At 40.1% G+C, this 19,772-nt stretch overlaps 2 protein-coding genes across 13 annotated transcripts in view; one reads left to right on the forward strand and one right to left on the reverse strand.

Annotated features, from left to right (window-relative positions):
* The window catches only part of CRYBG3 (crystallin beta-gamma domain containing 3), a 132,613-nt gene extending 119,306 nt beyond the window's left edge, over window positions 1–13,307 (forward strand). For all 3 annotated transcript variants that reach the window (XM_032277218.1, XM_032277219.1, XM_032277220.1), the window contains 4 exons: window positions 2,025–2,148; window positions 10,058–10,216; window positions 11,167–11,326; window positions 12,108–13,307. In XM_032277218.1, coding sequence (XP_032133109.1) covers window positions 2,025–2,148; window positions 10,058–10,216; window positions 11,167–11,326; window positions 12,108–12,196 — 532 coding nt within the window. In that variant the 3' untranslated portion in view covers window positions 12,197–13,307. The remainder of the gene's footprint in view (window positions 1–2,024; window positions 2,149–10,057; window positions 10,217–11,166; window positions 11,327–12,107) is intronic.
* RIOX2 (ribosomal oxygenase 2) overlaps window positions 1–19,772 on the reverse strand; it is a 46,410-nt gene that overhangs the window by 4,634 nt on the left and 22,004 nt on the right. For 4 of the 10 annotated variants that reach the window (XM_032277231.1, XM_032277221.1, XM_032277223.1 and 1 more), the window contains 5 exons: window positions 18,966–19,137; window positions 16,179–16,267; window positions 14,652–14,741; window positions 14,077–14,193; window positions 12,979–13,540 (listed from right to left, as the gene is read on the reverse strand). In XM_032277231.1, coding sequence (XP_032133122.1) covers window positions 13,427–13,540; window positions 14,077–14,193; window positions 14,652–14,741; window positions 16,179–16,267; window positions 18,966–19,137 — 582 coding nt within the window. In that variant the 3' untranslated portion in view covers window positions 12,979–13,426. Of the gene's footprint in view, window positions 1–12,978; window positions 14,194–14,651; window positions 14,742–16,178; window positions 16,268–18,965; window positions 19,138–19,772 lie in introns of those variants that run through there. The other 6 variants (XM_032277229.1, XM_032277230.1, XM_032277227.1 and 3 more) reach the window with 4 other exon arrangements.

Consider the following 19,772-nt stretch of genomic DNA (forward strand, 5'->3'; position numbering starts at 1 on the left):
CTTCTGCAGAGCATTTTAAATGGTTTGACGTTTATTCAAACAAATTGATTTATTCTATCTAAGCATAAGATTCCAATATATTATTTACCAATTAACTAAATCCATTTGAACTGAATTTTACATCCCTGTGATATAGATCTTTCACAACATTTTAATACATTTCTTTCCTTTACACTTCTGAGTGAAACTGATATTTGACTCACTCCTGAAAACTCCTTTCTTATTTTTATCTGGAATACTGGTGCCATTTTATCTTGACTGTCTTAGTTCTTCTCTTTGGCTTATTAGCCACCTACTCTTACTATTCCAAACTGTCTTTAAGAGAACAGTGAAGGCTGCCTAAGGATTTCCCTAGGCTACAGGATGCTAGTTAATGTACAGCTCACTTCCCTTAGTGACAAGTTGGGTTTGGTTTATTTCAATCCCCATGCTATGCCGCCACATCTTTGAACTGCGATGATGACTGCCATGCTTAAATGTACCATCCCACACAGTTTTCCAACTGTGGAATTCATTTCAGTCAATAAATAATTAGGTACATTTGCCTAAAATTTTGCCTAGATTTTATAACCGAAAACTTCCCTGTTTAAAGAATCTGCGGCTGGAGAGGCGGCTAAGCCTGTCCGTGGTCATGCTGACCTGCCTCTTGCACCGTCTGCTTTTTTAGATTTGTGTAGGCAAGGATGGGGTCAAGAATGGGCCGTTCATCGTTCATCTCTCCATAATTTGGCCAACTCTGATCCCAGCTGTGGGAGCAAGGAGAACTCTTCGTAGCGGTGGTCAGGTTGAGTCATCTCTCCCCAAGCTTTCCTCAGCTCTTCCCTTCTCCCCACAACTTATGCACAAGTTGGTATTTTTCCTGCGTTACCTGAAGTACTAGTCCCTCAGGAATATTGCACTTGTAAGTTTTAGAAGTTTTTATCTGTAAAATCGAGGGGCTGAAGTTGCTGCCATAGCAGCGCAAGTAACCCTTTGTAGCTTGTCCTAAGCCCCGGATGGCACTGCTCCTGAGCTCTGGTTCATCTGACTACAGACTGCCTTGCTTGCTGCTGTGCTCCCTGCCTCACCCACAGGGTCATGCCTCCCTTGGTGCAAGCCAGGGCAGCCTCTGCCACAATTCCAGGTGCCTTAGCAAAACAAAGCAAGGCAGCCCCCTCATCCTTCCTCCACCACACACTTGCTTAAAGCACTGTGTTCACGGACCTTGAGTCGGTCCTGTTGAGAATTTCAGGTCCTCTTAGTGACTCCAGCGCATTACTCATCAAGCTTAGTAACCACCTAAAGTGGTGCTCGGCAAACTGTCTCTGTCAAGGGCCAGACAGTCTTTTCCGTTTGCGGGTCTTCTGTCTGCTATGGTAGTACAAGAGCAGCCGTAGCCAATCCTTAGAGCAGTCGGCATGACGTGTCCCCTTAAGTAAGTCTTGAGACTCCAGACACGCCTCCAGTGTACTTCTACACACTTAAATGCAGCCAGAGTTGAAGGCAAGGGTTTGGGGGAGGATTTTCAAAGAGCTGGGCCTTGAAGTAAGAGTGTGATAGGGAACTTCTGCTGACAATTCTTAGTCCTTGGTGGCTTCAGAGAAGCTGTGCAGGGAGGAGTGGAAGAAGGTATGTCGGGAGAGCTTACTGGAGCCGCACCGAGGGCCCTGAAGGACACAGGATGATGACTATAGGGGCAGAAGAGTGTTTTTCTGCTGGTTAACAGGAGGTTATGGTCTGCCTTTGAATGTTAAATGCTCTGACAAAACTGTTTTCAGAGGAATATGGACTTTCAGAGATGGAGGAAACCTTGCATTCATTGTGGAAGAAAGGAAACCAGCATTGTAATTGGAATCCAAATATTCTGAGTCTAGGCCAGTGGGCTTTCCACACCTCCCTGATTTTTGTTAGGAAACAATGTGCAGTTTAAAAAACCTGCAAACCTACAAGTTTATGAACCCTATAAGGCAAAGTGCAGATAGTTTTGATGAGGTATTGCTTTTTTGTTTTGAAGTACACTACTTTTTTCTTTCTTGTTCTCATAGATGGATAGCTTATGAAGGATCCAATTTCTTGGGAAGACAAATCCTACTAGGGCCTAATGAGATCCCAAACTGGACAGCATTCAGCAGATGGAAGACAATTGGTTCCCTCCGTCCTATGAAGCAGGTAAGGAGAAAAGAACCGTAAGACTCCAAATAGCTTGCCTTTGTGGTAGAAACATCATAAACCACAGCATCTGAAGTAATGACCATTTAATTTAGCTTTCCATTTACACGATAGGGGGAGTGAATTAGGATGGGGATATCTTGTACATTTTGACCAATTTGTAAGATTGTATCTAAACTCAACATTGGGTTTCAGTTTTCAGTCCAAAGCCTCTTTGGCCATGTTTCCTTTCATGGAAAACTAAGATATTGTCAGTTCTGTAAACCTTGGTAACAGGAATGAACTTAGTTTTACTTTCTAAGCATTTGGATATTCCCCTTCCTACTTATATAATACTCAGGATGGATCCTGGCAATTTAATTAAAATAGTATTTATTGCACACCTACTGCTTGTCAGTCTTCTGTTCAAAAGCTTCCCACTGCACTTAGAATACCATATACCCTCCACCCGCCCTTGCTTCTCCAACCTCATCTCTCACGTGGCTGTCACATGCATCAAAGTACAGAGTTGCTTTCCCACTAAGACTTTTAACATGGGCTGCGCCCTCTGTAGTGTTCTTCCTCATTTTTTGAGTAGTCATCCCTGTAAATTCTACTTAAGTGTCAGGCCTTCAAGAATGCCTCCCCCACCTTCTCTCCCAATCTAAATTAGGTCATAAAAGACCTGGGGGTTCTTTTTCTACAAAAACACTGTATGCAGTTTATAGCCATAGCATTATGGCTGGATCAGCGTCTTTCCCACTCTAGAGAAGACCCTGTGAAGCCAGGGGCTGTGCATGTTTTGCTCATTGCCCCACCCCTAGTGCCTGAAGCAATGTCTGGAATATTGTAGGTGCTCAGGACCTATTTGTTTAATGAAAGCATGAATATATATTCGTGGATGGATCAATGGTATTATGCAAAGTATAATGGAAAATATAAAGATAGATGTGATTTCTGCCAATATTATTGGAACTTACAATTTGTTGGGCCAAACGTGTCCAACTCAAAGCAGTAACATGAAATGCAGAACAACGCATAATTATCCAAAGCCACAGGCCGTCCCTGGTTCAGAGAAGGGAAGTATCAACATGTGTAGTAGTGAGGAGGTTTTATGGAAGGTGGAAAGCTTACGTGAGCCTGTCGGGTGTGACAGCCTGCGGATATGCCATTGGTACCTCTCCTTAATCTCTTTAGAACACTTTCTCGCTTGATTCCAACAATAGTCCTTTGAGGCAGGAATTATTATTCCCATTTTCTAGTTGGAATAATAAGGCTCTGAGAGAACATAATTCCAACTAGAAAATGGGGATAATGATTCCTAGCTGTCAATAAAAGTACATTGACAAAAGTCATCCAAGTGTCAGAACCAGGATTTGAACCCAAATCTAGTATGCTTTAAAATCTGTGTTCTTAAGCAACCACACTCCCCTCTCAGTCAGCCTAAGATCAGCACTTAGAGAGTACCACCTATTTCAGGCACTGAGCTGAATATAGCCTAGTGGATCTAAATGCTGGTGCCAATGTTCTGACCTAACACTTATTTAACCCTTACTTAAATGTAAAATAAATGGTCGCAATAAAATATTAACCTAAGTGGTCTTCTCTAGCCCTCTTCACATGCACACGTGCGCACACACCATGCTCATCCCACCACTTGTGAGTTCTGTTGGTTCAAATCCTGGCTCTGCCATTTGTAAGCAGTGCAACTTGGTGAGTCACTTCATTTTTTGGCACCTCAGCTTTCTCACTGGTGAAGCAGTGATCACACTGCTTACATCTCATTGCTGTGACAGTTGAATAAGATAATGTATATAAACAGTCTAATATGGCACTGGCTCATATTACTGTGGTAATACACTCATTTTGAAAGTTTTTTTTAAATTCACAATGTCCCTTGAAAGAATCAGAGATGCTCATTTGAAGGATTCTGAACATCAGTGGCTTTCCTGGCAGAGAGTGTGTGGTACAGAATCTCATGACCTTTTCTTACATCTTGCTTATTTCCTACTCCTATCATGTGGGATGGGGAGTAAGCCCACTGAAAAGCCATTGGAAAAAGCAAAGTAGAGGTAGGAATTCAGTGTAGCCTTTACTAACTACATAATACTGCTGACCCTCTGTTGTCAGAGACTTTAGTAGCCAAGTTCAACACTGAAAATATGTTCCTCATTTTTGAATGGTGGTTGCTTGTTAGGGAAGAAGGATGTCCCTGCCTATTGTTCAAGATTCTGTGGTAAAGGGTAAAACAGCCACCTCCTTTGCATTTGCTGAGGAGTGATTTACTTCCAATTACGTGGTCAATTTTAGAGTAGGTGCCATGCGGTACTGAGAAGAATGTATATTCCATGGATTTCAGGTAGAGATTTCTGTAGATGTCTGTTAGGTCTGCTTGGTCCAGATCTGAGTTCGAGTCCTGGATATCCTTGTTAATTTTCTGTCTCGTTGATCTCTCTAATACTGACAGTGGAGTGTTAAAGTCTCCCAATATTATTGTATGGTAGTCTAAGTCTCTCTGTAGGTCATTAAGAACTTGCTTTATGAAGGGAAATCATAACAAACAGTCTCTCAGACCACAGGGCAATCAAATTAGAACTCAGAATTAAGACTAACTCAGAACCACACAGCTTCATGGAAGCTGAACAACTGGCTCCTGAAAGTTGACTGGACAAACAATGAAATGAGGGTGGAAATAAAGATGTTCTTTGAAACCAACGAGAACAAAGACACATCATACCAGAATCTCTGGGACGCATTTAAAGCAGTGTCTAAAGGGGTATTTGTAACAATAAACGCCCACATGAGAAGCAAGGAAAGATCTAAAATCGACACACTATCATCAAAATTGAAAGAGCTAGAGGAGCAAGATCAAAAAACTCAAAAGCTAGCAGAAGACAAGAAATAACTAAGATCAGAGAAGAACTGAAGGAGATAGAGACAAAAAAACCCTTCAAAAAAATCAATAAATCCAGTAGCTGGTTTTTTGAAAAAATCAACAAAATAGATCACTAGCCAGATTAATAAAAAAGAAAAGGGAGAAGAATCAAATAGATGCAATAAAAAATGATAAGGGGATATCACCACTGATTCCACAGAAATACAAACTACAATCAGAGATTACTACAAACAACTCTATGGACATAAACCAGTAAACCTGGAAGAAATGGATAAACTCCTGGACACTTCCATCCTCCCAAGCCTAAACCAGGAAGAAGTTGAAACCTTGAACAGACCAGTAACAAGGGCTGAAGTTGAGGCAGCAATTTATAGACTACCAACCAAAAAAAGTCCAGGTCCAGACAGATTCACAGCCGAGTTCTACCAGACATACAAAGAGGAGCTGATACCACTCCTTCTGAAACTATTCCAAACAATACAAAAAGAGGGAATCCTTCCCAAATCATTTTATGAGACCAACATCATCCTGATACCAAAACCCGGCAGAGACTCAACCAAAAAAGAAAACTTCGGGTCAATATCCATGATGAACATAGATGCAAAAATCTTCAATAAAATCCTGAGAAATCAACAGCACATCAAAAAGCTTATCCATCACGATCAAGTAGGCTTCATTCCAGGGATGCAAGGCTGGTTCAACATACGCAAGTCTATAAATGTAATCCACCACATAAACAGAACCAAAGACAAAAACCACATGATTATCTCAATAGATGCAGAGAAGGCCTTCAACAAAATTCAGCAGCGCTTTATGCTAAAAACTCTCAATAAACTAGGTATCAAAGGAACATATCTCAAAATAATAAAAGCTATTTATGACAAACCTACAGCCAATATCATACAGAATGGGCAAAAACTGGAAGCATTCCCTTTGAAATCCAGCACTAGACAAGGATGCCCTCTCTCACCACTTCTATTCAATATGATATTGGAAGTTCTAGCCAGAGCAATTAGGCAGGAAAAAAAAAATAAAGGTATTCAATTAGGAAAAGAGGAAATCAAATTGTCTCTACATGCAGATGACATGACTGTATATTTAGAAGACCCTATCATCTCAGCCCAAAATCTCCTTAAACTGATGAGCAACTTCAGCAAAGTCTCAGGATACAAAATCAATGTGCAGAAATCAAGCATTTTTATACACCAATACTAACAGAGAGCCAAATCAAGAACGAACTGCCATTCACAAATGCTGCAAAGAGAATAAAATAGGAATACAACTAACAAAGGACGTAAAGGACCTCTTCAAGGAGAATTGAAACCACTGGTCAAGGAAATAAGAGAGGACACAAACAGATGGAAAAACATTCCATGCTCATGGTTAGGAAGAATGAATATCATGAAAATGGCCAGACTGCCCAAAGTAATTGACAGATGCAGCACTATCCCCATCAAGCTACAAATGACCTTCTTCACAAAACTGGAAAAAAACACCTTAAACTTCATATGGAACCAAAAGAGAGCCCACATAGCCAAGACAATCCTAAGCAAAAAGAACAAAGCCAGAGGCATCATGCTACCTGATTTCAAACTAAACTACAAGGCTACAGTAATCAAAACAACATGGTACTGGTACCACAACAGATACAGACCAGTGAAACAGAACAGAGGCCCTGGAGGCAACACCACACATCTACAACCATCCAATCTTTGACAAACCTGACAAAAACAAGCAATGGGGAAAGGATTCCCTGTTCAATAAATGGTGTTGGGAAAACTAGCTAGCCATGTGCAGAAAGCAGAAATTGGACCTCTTCCTGACACCTTACACTAAAATTAACTCCAGATGGATTAAAGACGTAAACATAAGACCTAACACCATAAAAACCCTAGAAGAAAATCTAGGCAAAACCATTCAGGACATAGGGATAGGCAAGGACTTCATGACTAAAACACCAAAAGCATTGGCAACAAAAGCCAAAATAGCAAATAAGACCTAATTAAACTCCAGAGCTTCTGTACAGCCAAAGAAACAATCATTAGAGTGAACCAGCAACAAACAGAATGGGAAAAAATTTTTTGCAATCTACCTATCTGACTAAGGGCTAATATCCAGAATCTAGAAAGAACTAAAACAGATTTACAAGAAAAAAACAGACCCATCCAAAAGTGGGCGAAGGATATGAACAGACACTTTACAAAAGAAGACATACATGAGGCCAACAAACATATGAAAAAATGCTCATCATCACTGATTATTAGAGAAATGAAAATCAAAACCACATTGAGATACCATCTCACGCCAGTTAGAATGGCGATCATTTAAAAATCTGGAGACAACAGATGCTGGAGAGGATGTGGAGAAATAGGAACACTTTTACACTGTTGGTGAAACTAGTTCAACCATTGTTGGAAGACAATGTGGTGCTTCCTAAGGACCTAGAAATAGAAATCCCATTTGACCCAGCAATCCCATTACTGGGTTTATACCCAAAGGATTATAAATAATTCTATTATAAAGACACATGCACATGTATGTTCACAGCAGCACTGTTTACAATAACAAAGACCTGGAACCAACCCAAATGCCCATCGATGAGAGACTGGACAGGGAAAATGTGGCACATATACACCATGGAATACTATGCAGCCATAAAAAATGATGAATTTGTGCCCTTTATAGGGACATGGATGAATCTGGAAACCATCATTCTCAGCAAACTGACACAAGAACAGAAAATCAAACACCACGTTTTCACTCATAGGCAGGTGTTGAATGAGAACACATGGACACGGAGGGAAGCATGACACACTGGGGTCTGTTGCGGGCGGCCAAGGTAGGGACATTGTTGGGGTGGGGATGTGGGGGAGGGATAACATGGGGAGAAATGCCAGATGTAGGTGATGTGGGGGATGGAGGCAGCAAACCACATTGCCATGCGTGTACCTATCCAACAATCCAGCATGATCTGCACATGCACCCCAGAACCTAAAGTACAATAAAAAAAAGCCACCTCTACTCTCACAAGGAAGTTTTTTTTTTTTTTAACCAGAATTGTATGCTGTTTTCTTTCATTGTGCTTTAGGAGCTACGTGATTCCTATTCTGATTAACCATTTAATTTCAAAATAATATTTTAATAGATTTTTCCTGTTTATTTAGGTCACAGTTTTGAAATGCAACAAAGGAATTCTGAGTTCCTAAAACAGTAGTTTGTGGGTCACATTTAAAGTTGTGGTAAGATTATTGGTACTGCTTTAGTTCATATTCTTGTTTAGAAATTCAGGACTAATTAAAATGTGATCCTCTTTGAAGCTGGGAGTTAGGAAGTCACTAAGGTACTTACAATGAATATCAGTGTTTTTAAGTATAATTACAGAAGATTCAGACTGCAAAGGTGTAATAAGGGTAATTAGTACCTTGCTTGAGTTAATTGATTAAAATGTTTGGTCCTAAAGTAATTGGAACTCTGTCATCTGTGAAGATCATGCCTGTTTTCTTATATGTACAAGGTAATGAAAATGTAATAAAAATATACTGAAGTCTCAAGAATTAGTAATTGCAGTGGGAGATCAGGCTGAGTTACAGACATTTAAGTATGGTACTGCTGCACTGTTAATGTTGGAAGTAGAGACTTGAAACATTTAAAACATTTTGCCAAGTAGAGGTCTTGTTCACCTACTTTAAATGGCCGGATAATTTGTTCTTCTATTGGCTTATTTAAGTGCTGAGAATGTGTGTTTCCTTAGGAAGCCTTACTTACCAAAATTCTGTTGGCCTCATGTTGATCTATCAAAAGTTTCAAAAACAGTAGACTGTTCATTGGTGTTCTTACCATATGACCATATTGCATTTACCTAGCACTTAGGTTTTTTGGCAGGAAAGCGCTCTCTGAAGAGACCATTTGTTGTTATTACTCAGCCAAGGTTCTAATTGGGATGCCAATGAGACAACCAAAGGTGGCGATGTTGGGTGTCCTGTATTATATTACATTAAGGCTGGGGGCCTAAGTCGTAGGGCTGAAATAATGGCTTCTGTTGTGCTTCGATTATGTGCCCTGCCCTTTCATTGTCTTACACCTCCACCTTTGCAAATGTCTTTTATTCCCTGTGCCTAAGAGCAACTGTTGCATTTCAACATAGGTCTGAGAGCATCCTGATTAAGAGGAATATGGCTTCTTTACATCTGTGTTCACCTTATTTGCAAAACTAGGGTCATAACTGTACTTTCTTAAAAGGTTTTTATGGTTATTCTGACAAATAACTAACGGCACAGAACACATTTAGCGTGCTGCTCACACATACTGTGTGTACAATAAATATTAGCTCTTCTTCTTAGAGGCAGGTCCCAGGTTTAATATTGTAAAACTTTTTGAATGTATCTTAAAGCTTCCAGGCCAAGAAGATGAAGTCTTTTGTTACTCAATTTTTGGATACCTGAGTATAGTCACTAAACATTTATGGTCTCTACTTTTGAAGAACTATAAAGGTCTTATGTAAACAGAGTAATCACAGCTACAGCTACGAGGGCCCTCCGCCGTCTGGGCTTTTCAAGACCTCCCAGAGCCAACTTCCAGCATTTAGGCATAGCCTCACAGTATGTGTGATTATACTTGTCTTTCTGAAGTTTTATAAAATCCTCGTAGGTAATACCTTACCCCTAATCTAACTCCCCTACCTCCCTCAGCACAGCTGGGACACACTAGTTATTGAGCGAAATTCATCAAGTCCCGAATTCTTTACCGCCCCACTCCTCGCCACATGGGATTCTAATGAAAGAAACTTTGACTTTATGTCATTCAAAAGGGCACTTTTGAAAAAGTGTAAGAGAGATTGTACAATTTAAGCTTTGTGGTCCACGGCCTAAGAATTTACGATATTAATGTATGTACATTTATGAAAGGGAATAAGAGTGAAACTGATATAACTAAGATAGTTATTTCTCACTTTCCCTCACAGCTTTCCTCGTCTAGAAAGATTCATTTCCAGATTCAAACGTTTGTTTCTAAATGGCTATTTCTCCCTTGTCATAGCCTGCCGTGTACATCAGAATAAAGAACCGTGCCATGGATGAGTATCTGACAGTCACTGGAAATCTAGCAGATACCAGGGCAACATCGGTGTGCATTTCTCCCTACAGTGGAAAGAATACTCAGATCTGGCACTACTGCCGAGGAATCTTTAAATCCAAGGTAAGCAATCCCGCTGACATGGTATGCCACTTTCCGTTCAGTTTCTCTTGAAAACTAGAACTTTGTCAAACTAGCATGATATAACAATGCAACTTCATAGAAACAGGTGTTGATTATAAAATACTGCCATATATATTACTGAAATATTCAATTAAAATTGATTTAATTTTTCGATCTAGAAAATCGTTTCAATTTTTAGGTAAACACAAAGGTTATCACATACTCTGGATATAACTAAGTGATTTCTTACAACCAGTGGTATAAGTCACCGGATCTAATATTGGGCGATGTGCTTTTGTAAGATGTTCCTTACTTGATGGCCCAGATACAATCAGCTTTCTCTGTGATTCTAAATATGTGGAAACCCTTTCATTTTCAAAATATACAATGAAGTAGCAGAAGAAAGCTGTTATTTGAAATTTAGGTTCTTTTCTGTGACACCCCCCCCCATTATGTTTAATGCATTGGAAATAGAACCCTAGTTTAAAAACATTAAGTCTGTGTTTTACTGTATCACCAGTGGATTATCTACTTTTTCTCATGCTTCAAAAACGAGAAGCATTTAAAAGTAATTATTGTCCGGATACCTTTAGCACATCATGCAATGTTTTCATAAGAAAACCAAGCTCAGCATAATACATTTTAAGCAAACAGGGACTTAACATTTAATTCCAAGTCAGCAAATCTTTATGCAACATCTGTTGTCAGATGTAGACATCCTATTAAAAACAAGTACGTCTATTTCAGTAGGTTTATTTCTGTATCATCTCCTACCCACAGCCATAAAGAAGACATTCAAAAGGGCTTACTGAAATGATACTATTTAGTATTGTTTTTAGATAAGACACACACACTTCATGTCTATGATTTGTTTACCTAAAAAGAAAAGGGTTGTAATTCAATTTTAGCAAACATAGTACTGCCAGTTAATCATTTCTTAACCCTTTTAGGCCAGTGATACGTGTCTTGATGTGATTGGTGGCCGAGACACACCTGGAGCTAAAGTAGCTCTATGGACTGAACATGGGCAATTCAGGCAGAAGTGGAGACTGAATAAAAATGGAACTATCAGCTCTTATCTCAGTGATCAACTTGTCCTTGATGTTAAAGGTGGGCCTTTGATGATACCCAATTTTGTGTCCCTGGATATTAGTTTCAGTTCCAGATCTCCTCATTCTGGGTAAAGGACATCCTTATAAGAGAAATGTTAAGTCATTTAAAATTATGCTTGAAAAAAGTTAAGATACACAGTTTTACAAACAAAACAACCAGCAGAAAAACCCAAACAACAAAGCCTAGGGTTTTTGTTGATTAGTACAGTTGTAAAACTTTCATTTGCTACATGAACTTCAGAACAGTTCTAAATCTGAAGCACCATAAACCATAAAATGAATATCATCTGTTTCTTAGAAACATACCTAGTTTTTTGCCAGGAATTGCTATGGTCCTTAAAAACCCTCAGCTAGACTTTATGGCAGGTATCAATTAACCTTGTTTTTGAATTCAGCAAGGTCAGGGCCAATATTATTCATAGCTGTTGCTTTAATTGGGTTAGTCACAGTTTTGTTGGTGTAGAAACAAAAACACAGTACCTGACATTCAGCCAGAGTTCTCTCAGAGCACTTTGTTCTGAAGAATTGCATTGTTAAGGCACACCACTTATACAATCACGTATTATGCCTTTTAGTATTTCAATCTGAGTCATAATAAGGTCCAATTTGAGGTGAATAATGGCTAAGCCTGTGGAAACTCAGCTTCCCATTTCAGATTTCTTTGTAAATGGCACCTTAATCCACTGAAACGGTGAGCGGAACAGAAGCTTGTGAAAATTGTGAAATTGCTAAGCACCGGCCTGAACAAATAATCTTTTCTTTTGGAATTTCTGTTTTAGGAGGAAACTATTGTGACAAGACTCATGTAATTGTAAATCAGCCCCTAGAGGGAGAAGAAACACAGAAATGGGACATTGAAATATTGTGAGAGAATCAACATCCCTAGAAAGAGCAAAGGAGGAAACTCACATCTGTCATTGTCTTGTGGACATGGAAAGGAAGCTACTGTCTTCACATTCCTGGATCACTGAGCAGAATGAACTTTTTCTCCAGCCTCTGAGACTATCGCTCTTAACCATGGAAAAACTCAAAATATTCTTGCCATTACTTAGTGTTCCTATGAAGAAAATATGATGATGTCTGGGAAAGGTTCTATTCGTGGTCTCCAGCTGTGGTGAGCAAGTTTCCTGAAGTGTGTATTTTGTCTCCTATCCACCAAACTGATGGCCCATTATTGGACACTGGTGATGCTGTTATCCTGTATTATTTATTAATAGCCTGCCTAGATGCTTGTATAAGTACAAAGCATAAGGAAACAGATTCCTATAGGTCGAGTCATACTTTTGCAAACAGATGAGTAATTTTTTAGCAACATCTGAAAATGTATTAAGCCTTTCTACATAAACTTTAAGGTTTCTATACTGCGGCTTTATAACTAGCGCACCTTGTAAGTATTTATACTTGTAACTAACCCCAGGCAGGGACCTCAGCTTCATTAGGAATAAGGCACAAGTAGTAAAGTCTTTTCTGCAGCCATTATGTCCTCAGTCCTTCAAACTAAAGAAAGTACAAATAACCTGAGGCCGAACTTGCACTCTTATGTATTAACCAAGACATCCCTTTAGGTGACAAGACTCTACAACAGTGGTCGCCTGTCTCTATGCTGACACTTCATCCTAGAGTTAAGGAGAAGCATCATTTTTTGGGGGGGGCCTCAAGAGAAATTTCAAATGTCCAAATTAAAACAAAGTAGCATTTGAACCTTGACCTTACCATCTTTTCAAGTAAATGTGGAGTTGATTTATCTACTAAATAATAGAAACCTCAGTTTTTCACTCCCATTTTAAGTAACTTTTATGCTAGTAAAATCAGGTAGGAAATCACCTTTGACTTAGCTTCCAATAGTCATTACCACTTTTTACTGCACAATTCACAAGCAGTTTTCTTTCCCTGCTGAATTGGATTGAAACTTCCATTAAGACAACTTTTCCTTTTATCCCCAACTTTCATCAGAAAGCAGAAAAATGCTCTATTTTTATAAAAAAAGATTAAATTCTCCAATGATATATTTTAAAATATCAACCTATATGCACTTTAGAATGTAAAATAACAGTGACTATTTTAAACTCAAAGACCCACTATTTTATTTTTTATAGACTTAGTCTTTCCATGTAAATACTGAGTTTTTTCCTCCTTCAAGCTCAGGCTTTTCTCCATCTCGTAAGCAGCCTCTGTAACTCACTTTTTTCCACAGGTGTTGAGTGCCGCTCATCTGTGGGGCAGTATTTAATAAAATTTATGTTACAGGATAACTTTAATGGGTGAGGGCTTGTCTATACACAAAGGTATGTATATTTTCATTGTAAAAAAAAAAAAAAAATTTAAACTTTTTCTTCGTTGTGTTAATTGTTTAAATTTTTTCTAGAGCCAAAGCTCTTTAAAGTTGTTTCTTCCAAAGAACAAAGCCAGGTTAACGACATTCAATTCTAAATGATATATTGGAATTGTGCCTTTTCTACCACACTGGATTAAATAAACTTGTCAAAATATAGTTTTGTCATGTTCTGAGACACTTGGTAATGTGCTGTTCTTTCTTTCATGTGCCCCTGTTTGTTAGTGCATCGGGCCAACTGACCACCTGTAACAGGGAGGCTTTATGTTAGTAGATAAGCAAGTAGGGAAACTTGAATTCATCTTCTCCTCGGCTCAGGGCTTTGCTTTTAATATGTGCACATAAAATAGTAGGCATTTGATTCTGCAAAGGCACTAAACTACTTGGATTAAACATTCTGTCCAGAGGGATAATACCAGGTTTTCCTTTTCCTCATCTGTAGTAAGTTTCAGGTCCTTGACAGAAATAGCTGAACTGTTCCAAATTTGCTTCAGTGCATCCAAATGTGACAAAGGAAAGCGAAGTCCATGAGACTGAAAAAGGATAAATTAATTAGTCAAAATATATGTATACTACTTCACGTCACTGAAGTGGCATTTTCCTGTAAATTTATTCTCAATACATCATTATTTTTGACAACCTTTCATGAGTATTTTAGATACACTACCATTTGATAACATAAAAGATGCCAACTTCTATAATAAAAGGCATCCTAATTTATGTAGTAAGTGGTATTAGTCATTTGAAATGCCTTACATTATACCATTCCTAAAGGCTACAGGTCCCAGCTAGTATGTTTTAAAACTGGTATGCATGTACCACAGACGTGTCTGACTTAATCATTCCCATGCTAGAGCTCTGTAAGTCGTGCAAAATGGGAAGTCCACACTGCAGCCATGAAGAGCACATTACCTATAAATCAAAAATAATCCATTCTTCCCAGCAACCATGCAAATCACAGGAAAGACATTTGTTTTCATTTGGAACAAACCTCTGTTTCCTCCTCGTTTCCCATCATGTGTGTCTCTCTCCTATTCTTTAAGGAATGATAGATGTAAACCATCTTTTCTTGAGCTTCATCCTTTTGGGGAAAAAATGCATTGGGCCATCATTGAGGGTGTCAGTACTAGGAAGGTTTTCCAATAGGTCAACACCAAGAAAAGTCTTAAAAGCCTTGGTGCTCAAGTGAAATGTATTGAATACTGGAAAGAATCCTTTTGGCAAAACGTGATGGGTATGTGCATCCACATAACATCTATACTTCATTGGTCACCACAGGTTACTATTTGTATGTGGCAGTTAATGGGCATTCTAAGTTGTTAAAACAGCTGGAGTGCTACCTGGAAGAGCATCTTCAGGATTCAATGAAAAAGCAATGATTTATGTATCAACTTATCAATGAAACGCTCAGTTTCTTTTTAATCATACCTGCACTTTCTTTTCTGAATCAAAAAAATCTGACATTCCTAGGTATAAACTGACAATTTATGAACATCAGGAAAGCATTAACTCCTGAGAAATACCAGCTGTGTGATCTACAAAAAACTCCATTTCAATCACAGTACCCTTCCCTTCCAAATGGTCCCTACCTCCCTTCACTCCCCCTCTTACACAGTGCAACGTATCGTCTCTTCCAGAGCCTTTAGCCATTCTGTCACCTCTTAGATAAGGGCAAAAAAATCTTAGCCTACTGTACTATGTCTCAAATTGGTTATCAGAATCACTTTAAAAAAAAAAAAAAACAAAAAAACAGGAATGTAGGAATGTATACTTTTGAGGGATATATGTGTGTGTATGTCTGGCCCTGATGGCTGGAACAATCAGGTTATAGGGAAAAGCTGAGTGTCCCCTCGCCCCCTGGATCATTCATGGGATACCTCCTCAGAGAGCTGATTAGGAGGAATGGGGTGAAGCTATATGGTATGCGATTGTTCCAAGGTCCTTAGGACTGTGTGGGGAGTTCTATGAAAACTAAATGCAAAGGCTTCAAGACCAGATGAAGTCCAGGAATTTTTCATTTTAAAAAGCTTTCTAATTGACTCTAATGGTCAGTCAGCCAGTTTGGGGAATCACCGGGCTAGGTAGCAAAGTTACAGAACATAGACTTTGTTCTCCATAATTTACAGGACAGCGTTTAAGGGGACACAACATCCACAAAACCACATAGAAGGACAGATATGCACAGTGTGGAGAACTGAGGCTGGGAAACTCAGGAATAAGGTCTATGGCTGTCCAAGCAAGAACAATAAGACCTGAAGTAGGATGGGAAGCAAAGACCAGACATGAATCAACACAAAAAGGGAATGAAGGAAGATTCTGTGGGGATGAGGGCAGGAAAATACGGAACTGAAACTATGAGATCTGGTCATCATCTGACCTGAAGAAAAGGCATTAAACTGAATGCAGATGGGTTCCTAAAAGGAGAAGGGCAGAGACCAGTGGTTAGTTTGATAACCTGAGGCCTCTGATGAAAAATACCCTGAGAAGAAAGGCAATCTCCTCCCTCTTGGATACTCACAGATTGATCCTGATCTGGGAGTACTGTGAGGACAATGTGGTCTTTAAACTGCAGTCTCACGACACTGTCCAGCCTCGGTAACTTTCCACCTAGAAGATCCCAAAGACAGAGAGAGCCGGCCTTCAGAAAAGGAAACAGGCAGATTCAAACTTGCTTACAGACGCAATCACATAAGAAACACATTTAGTAACAATTTACAGCTAAATCCAGACATGGCACACTCTCCAGCTGAAGAATGTGCTCACCCCAACTCTACTGACATTATAGTTCACGCCGGCATGGAGCTCATTCTTAAAGTGAAGACAGACATAGAATCAGATAAATAATAAAGTCAGTTTGTAAGTACAATAAATAGGTAACAGTAATACCATCGAAGCACAGGAGCTAACATGGCACGTAAGACCGTGCTGCCTTCTGCACAGAACACTCCAGTTTCTGTCCTCAGCAAGCTTCTTGCTCACCATGTGGACTCTGGAAGGACTACCTGAGACCAAAATTGCTCTACTCCACCAATAAGTAGGTGTGTGACCCTGGTAAATTATTTAGTCTATGTAGGTCACGCAAGCTATCCTATAAAAGCCATCTAATAAAGTCCACAGAGAAAAAAAAATTTTTTTTCCAAATTGGATTTAACTTAGTGGAACAGCAGCCACTAAAAACAGACTAGTTTTACAGGGTCATCTGCCTGGGGAAAGAGGCACTTTATTGAATATAATAGCTAAGATAAGGATAACTCTGAAGTAGTCTTGGCCATAAGCTGGTGTTCAAGCAAACTGTTCTGGTAAAGGTTTAACAATGTACTTGTAAAACATTTACTATTTTGAATAGATGCAATCAAAAAATTCTAAGCTTCCTCCAAAGACTATAGTAAAAGTGAACATACAATCAGTGTTGGAAGGGACCTTACAGATTATCTATCTCAGCGGTTCTCACTTGGTCATAATAAAGAATTTTATAAAAATTAGTAAGAAATATTCCTTTCAGCCGGGCATGGTGGCTCAAGCCTGTAATCCCAGCACTTTGGGAGGCCGAGGCGGGCAGATCATGAGGTCAAGAGATCGAGACCATCCTGGCAAACATGGTGAAACCCCGTCTCTACTAAAAATACAAAAAATTAGCTGGGTGTGGTGGCGCGCACCTGTAGTCCCAGCTACTCAGGAGGCTGAGGCAGGAGAGTTGTTTGAACCCGGGAGGCGGAGGTTGCAGTCAGTCGAGATTGTGCCACTGTGCTCCATCCTGGTGCCTGAACAAGACTCTTGTCTCCCAGATAAAAAAAAAAAAAAAAAAAGAAAAAGAAATATTCCTTTCACTCAACCCTGAGAACCAACAGCAGCCAAAAAGCCAAAAAGTCGGTCTGGCAGTCACCGCTAGGTCTTGGTGCTGTCCTGGTAAACACAGGCAATTCCACAGAATACTAACATCAGAGATCACTCTGTGACCATGATAGGTCAAGACAAAACACCACCACTCCGTACATACTCACGTCTGAACTCAGGCAAGGCAAGAACATATTCCAAACCACAACACTGACAAGCATCCCCCTAGTCTGGCTAATGAATGACTGCTTCTGCTTTCCCACTGCTAGCTTCAGCCTCATACCCTGCTCCTGCCTACCATGTAGCATTTAGGAGACTTCATCATAGAATCCTTCCACTTCCTGACATCAATCCAGAGCAACGCCCTGCTTCCTTGAACCCTCTCCAAAACCACCTAACTTACGCCTAAGTCCTGTAAATGTTTCCTAGCACCCTTTACTGAGATGCCCTGCGGTCCCCAATGGTGTGTGGTCTTCCCACTGCAACAAGTCAATACATCCAACTGTTGTCTGAATTCAGGAGTACATTCTTGGTGATCTTTGCTATAGGACATTAACATATCCATCTGGAAGTCATCAATGACACCCAGAAGTATGTTTTATCATTTGCAGCCTAAACCTAATTTGTCATAAATTAGGCACCTGTAACTTGGAGAAGGTTGATGACAATCTTGGCCGTTTCTTGAATCTCACTGGCTGATGGTAACCATTTTACCCATGCTATGATTGGGATGTTTGTCCAAATCTCATGTTTGCATTTGATCCCCAGTGTGGGGTGCAGCCTAAGGGGAGGTGTTTGGGTCACATTGCAGGAAGCAGATCCCTCATGAAGAGGTAAGTTCCCTGGGGTCAGGGTCAGTGAGTGAATTCTTGCTCCACTAGTTCCCACGAGAGCTGGGGTTAAAAAGAGCCTGGCATTCTCCTTGCTCTTGCTTCCTCTCTCACCACGTGTTGGGGAAATGCCGGCTCCCTTTCCCCCTCAACTGTGAGTAGCCTGAGGTTTTCTCCAAATGCAGATGCCAGTACCATGCTTCTTGTACAGCCTGCAGAACCATGAACCAAATAAACTTCTGTATAAAGTACCCGGCCTCCGGTATTCCTTTAAGTAACACAAACACCCATCCCTGACTTAATTCCAACAAGGTTATTTTGATGTTCAAATTTTTTAAATGTCCTGAAGACTATGAATACCACAGTACCTACAAATATACGCATTTCTCACCCAAAAGGACAGGGCTCTTATTTCCCATCATGCTGGAATACAAGTTCTCTGCAAATGACTTCTAAGAGGCAGGGTGCTAAAGGATGAGGGCAGCACATCTCGCCTGGCCATATTTACTAAGGATGGATAGGTCCGCATTAACACTAAAGCACTTCACACTTTCCATTTGTTCAAAGACAAGCCTACCTAGAAAAACCTCAAACATCCCACATTAGCCTCTGACCACCCATAAGAAAGCAGCAAGCTCCACCTGGTGTTGACAGCTCGGCTCCATCTCCCGCAGAGTAAGGAGGCAGTCTGTGCATAATAAAATCCTTCTTCATGTCTGAGGAAAGCAGTTCTTTGGAGCCCTCCAGCCGGTCTGCAAGCATCCTCAGGAAGCCACTTAATCGTCTTGTTGCAACAGCTGTGGATTCCACCTGCTGGAAACACAGAGGTGAGTCCTGGCTCAGATGCCAGCAGAACTCACTGCCCAGCTCAGTCTCCACAGTAGGCTGCAAAACTGCCAACCACCTGTTACAGACATTAATCCATGTCACTCCAAAAGGGAAGGAACAACCTGAGCCCCTAAGAATATCTCATCATTTCCTTATAAACACTGTTCATTCTAAGCTGCCTATTGTTTGCAAAACATTTTCAGAATTTTGCCTAGAAATAAAGATCCTTGGAAATACGGTACAGCCTGAGCCCTGCCTTTTGGGAAACAAGTCACTGTCCTAAGATGAACGCTTCGGACAGAGAAAGCAACCTTTGCTCGACTCAGCACTAATCCACTCATCTCAAAACTAATCAAATAGCATTCCCGTTTCAAAATGTAATGAAAGAACAGGAAAGCCAACAAATACACCGAGGCCAGGATCTCCAGTACGGTGGATCTCTCTTAATGAGTAATCTTATGTGTGCTAAATCTACAGTTCTCCTGGCTGTATTATTCATTCAACCAACATTCTCACACTGCCTGCTACCACCACTGTGAAATACAGAGCTGCCCATACAGCACCATGGGACTCCATTCATTCTCCAAGTCACACAGCTCAGCAGTGCAGCACAGGAGAAA

This window comes from Sapajus apella, unplaced genomic scaffold, assembly GCF_009761245.1.
Source record: "Sapajus apella isolate SASKATOON/1434 unplaced genomic scaffold, GSC_monkey_1.0 scaffold8, whole genome shotgun sequence".
NCBI lineage: Eukaryota > Metazoa > Chordata > Mammalia > Primates > Cebidae > Sapajus > Sapajus apella.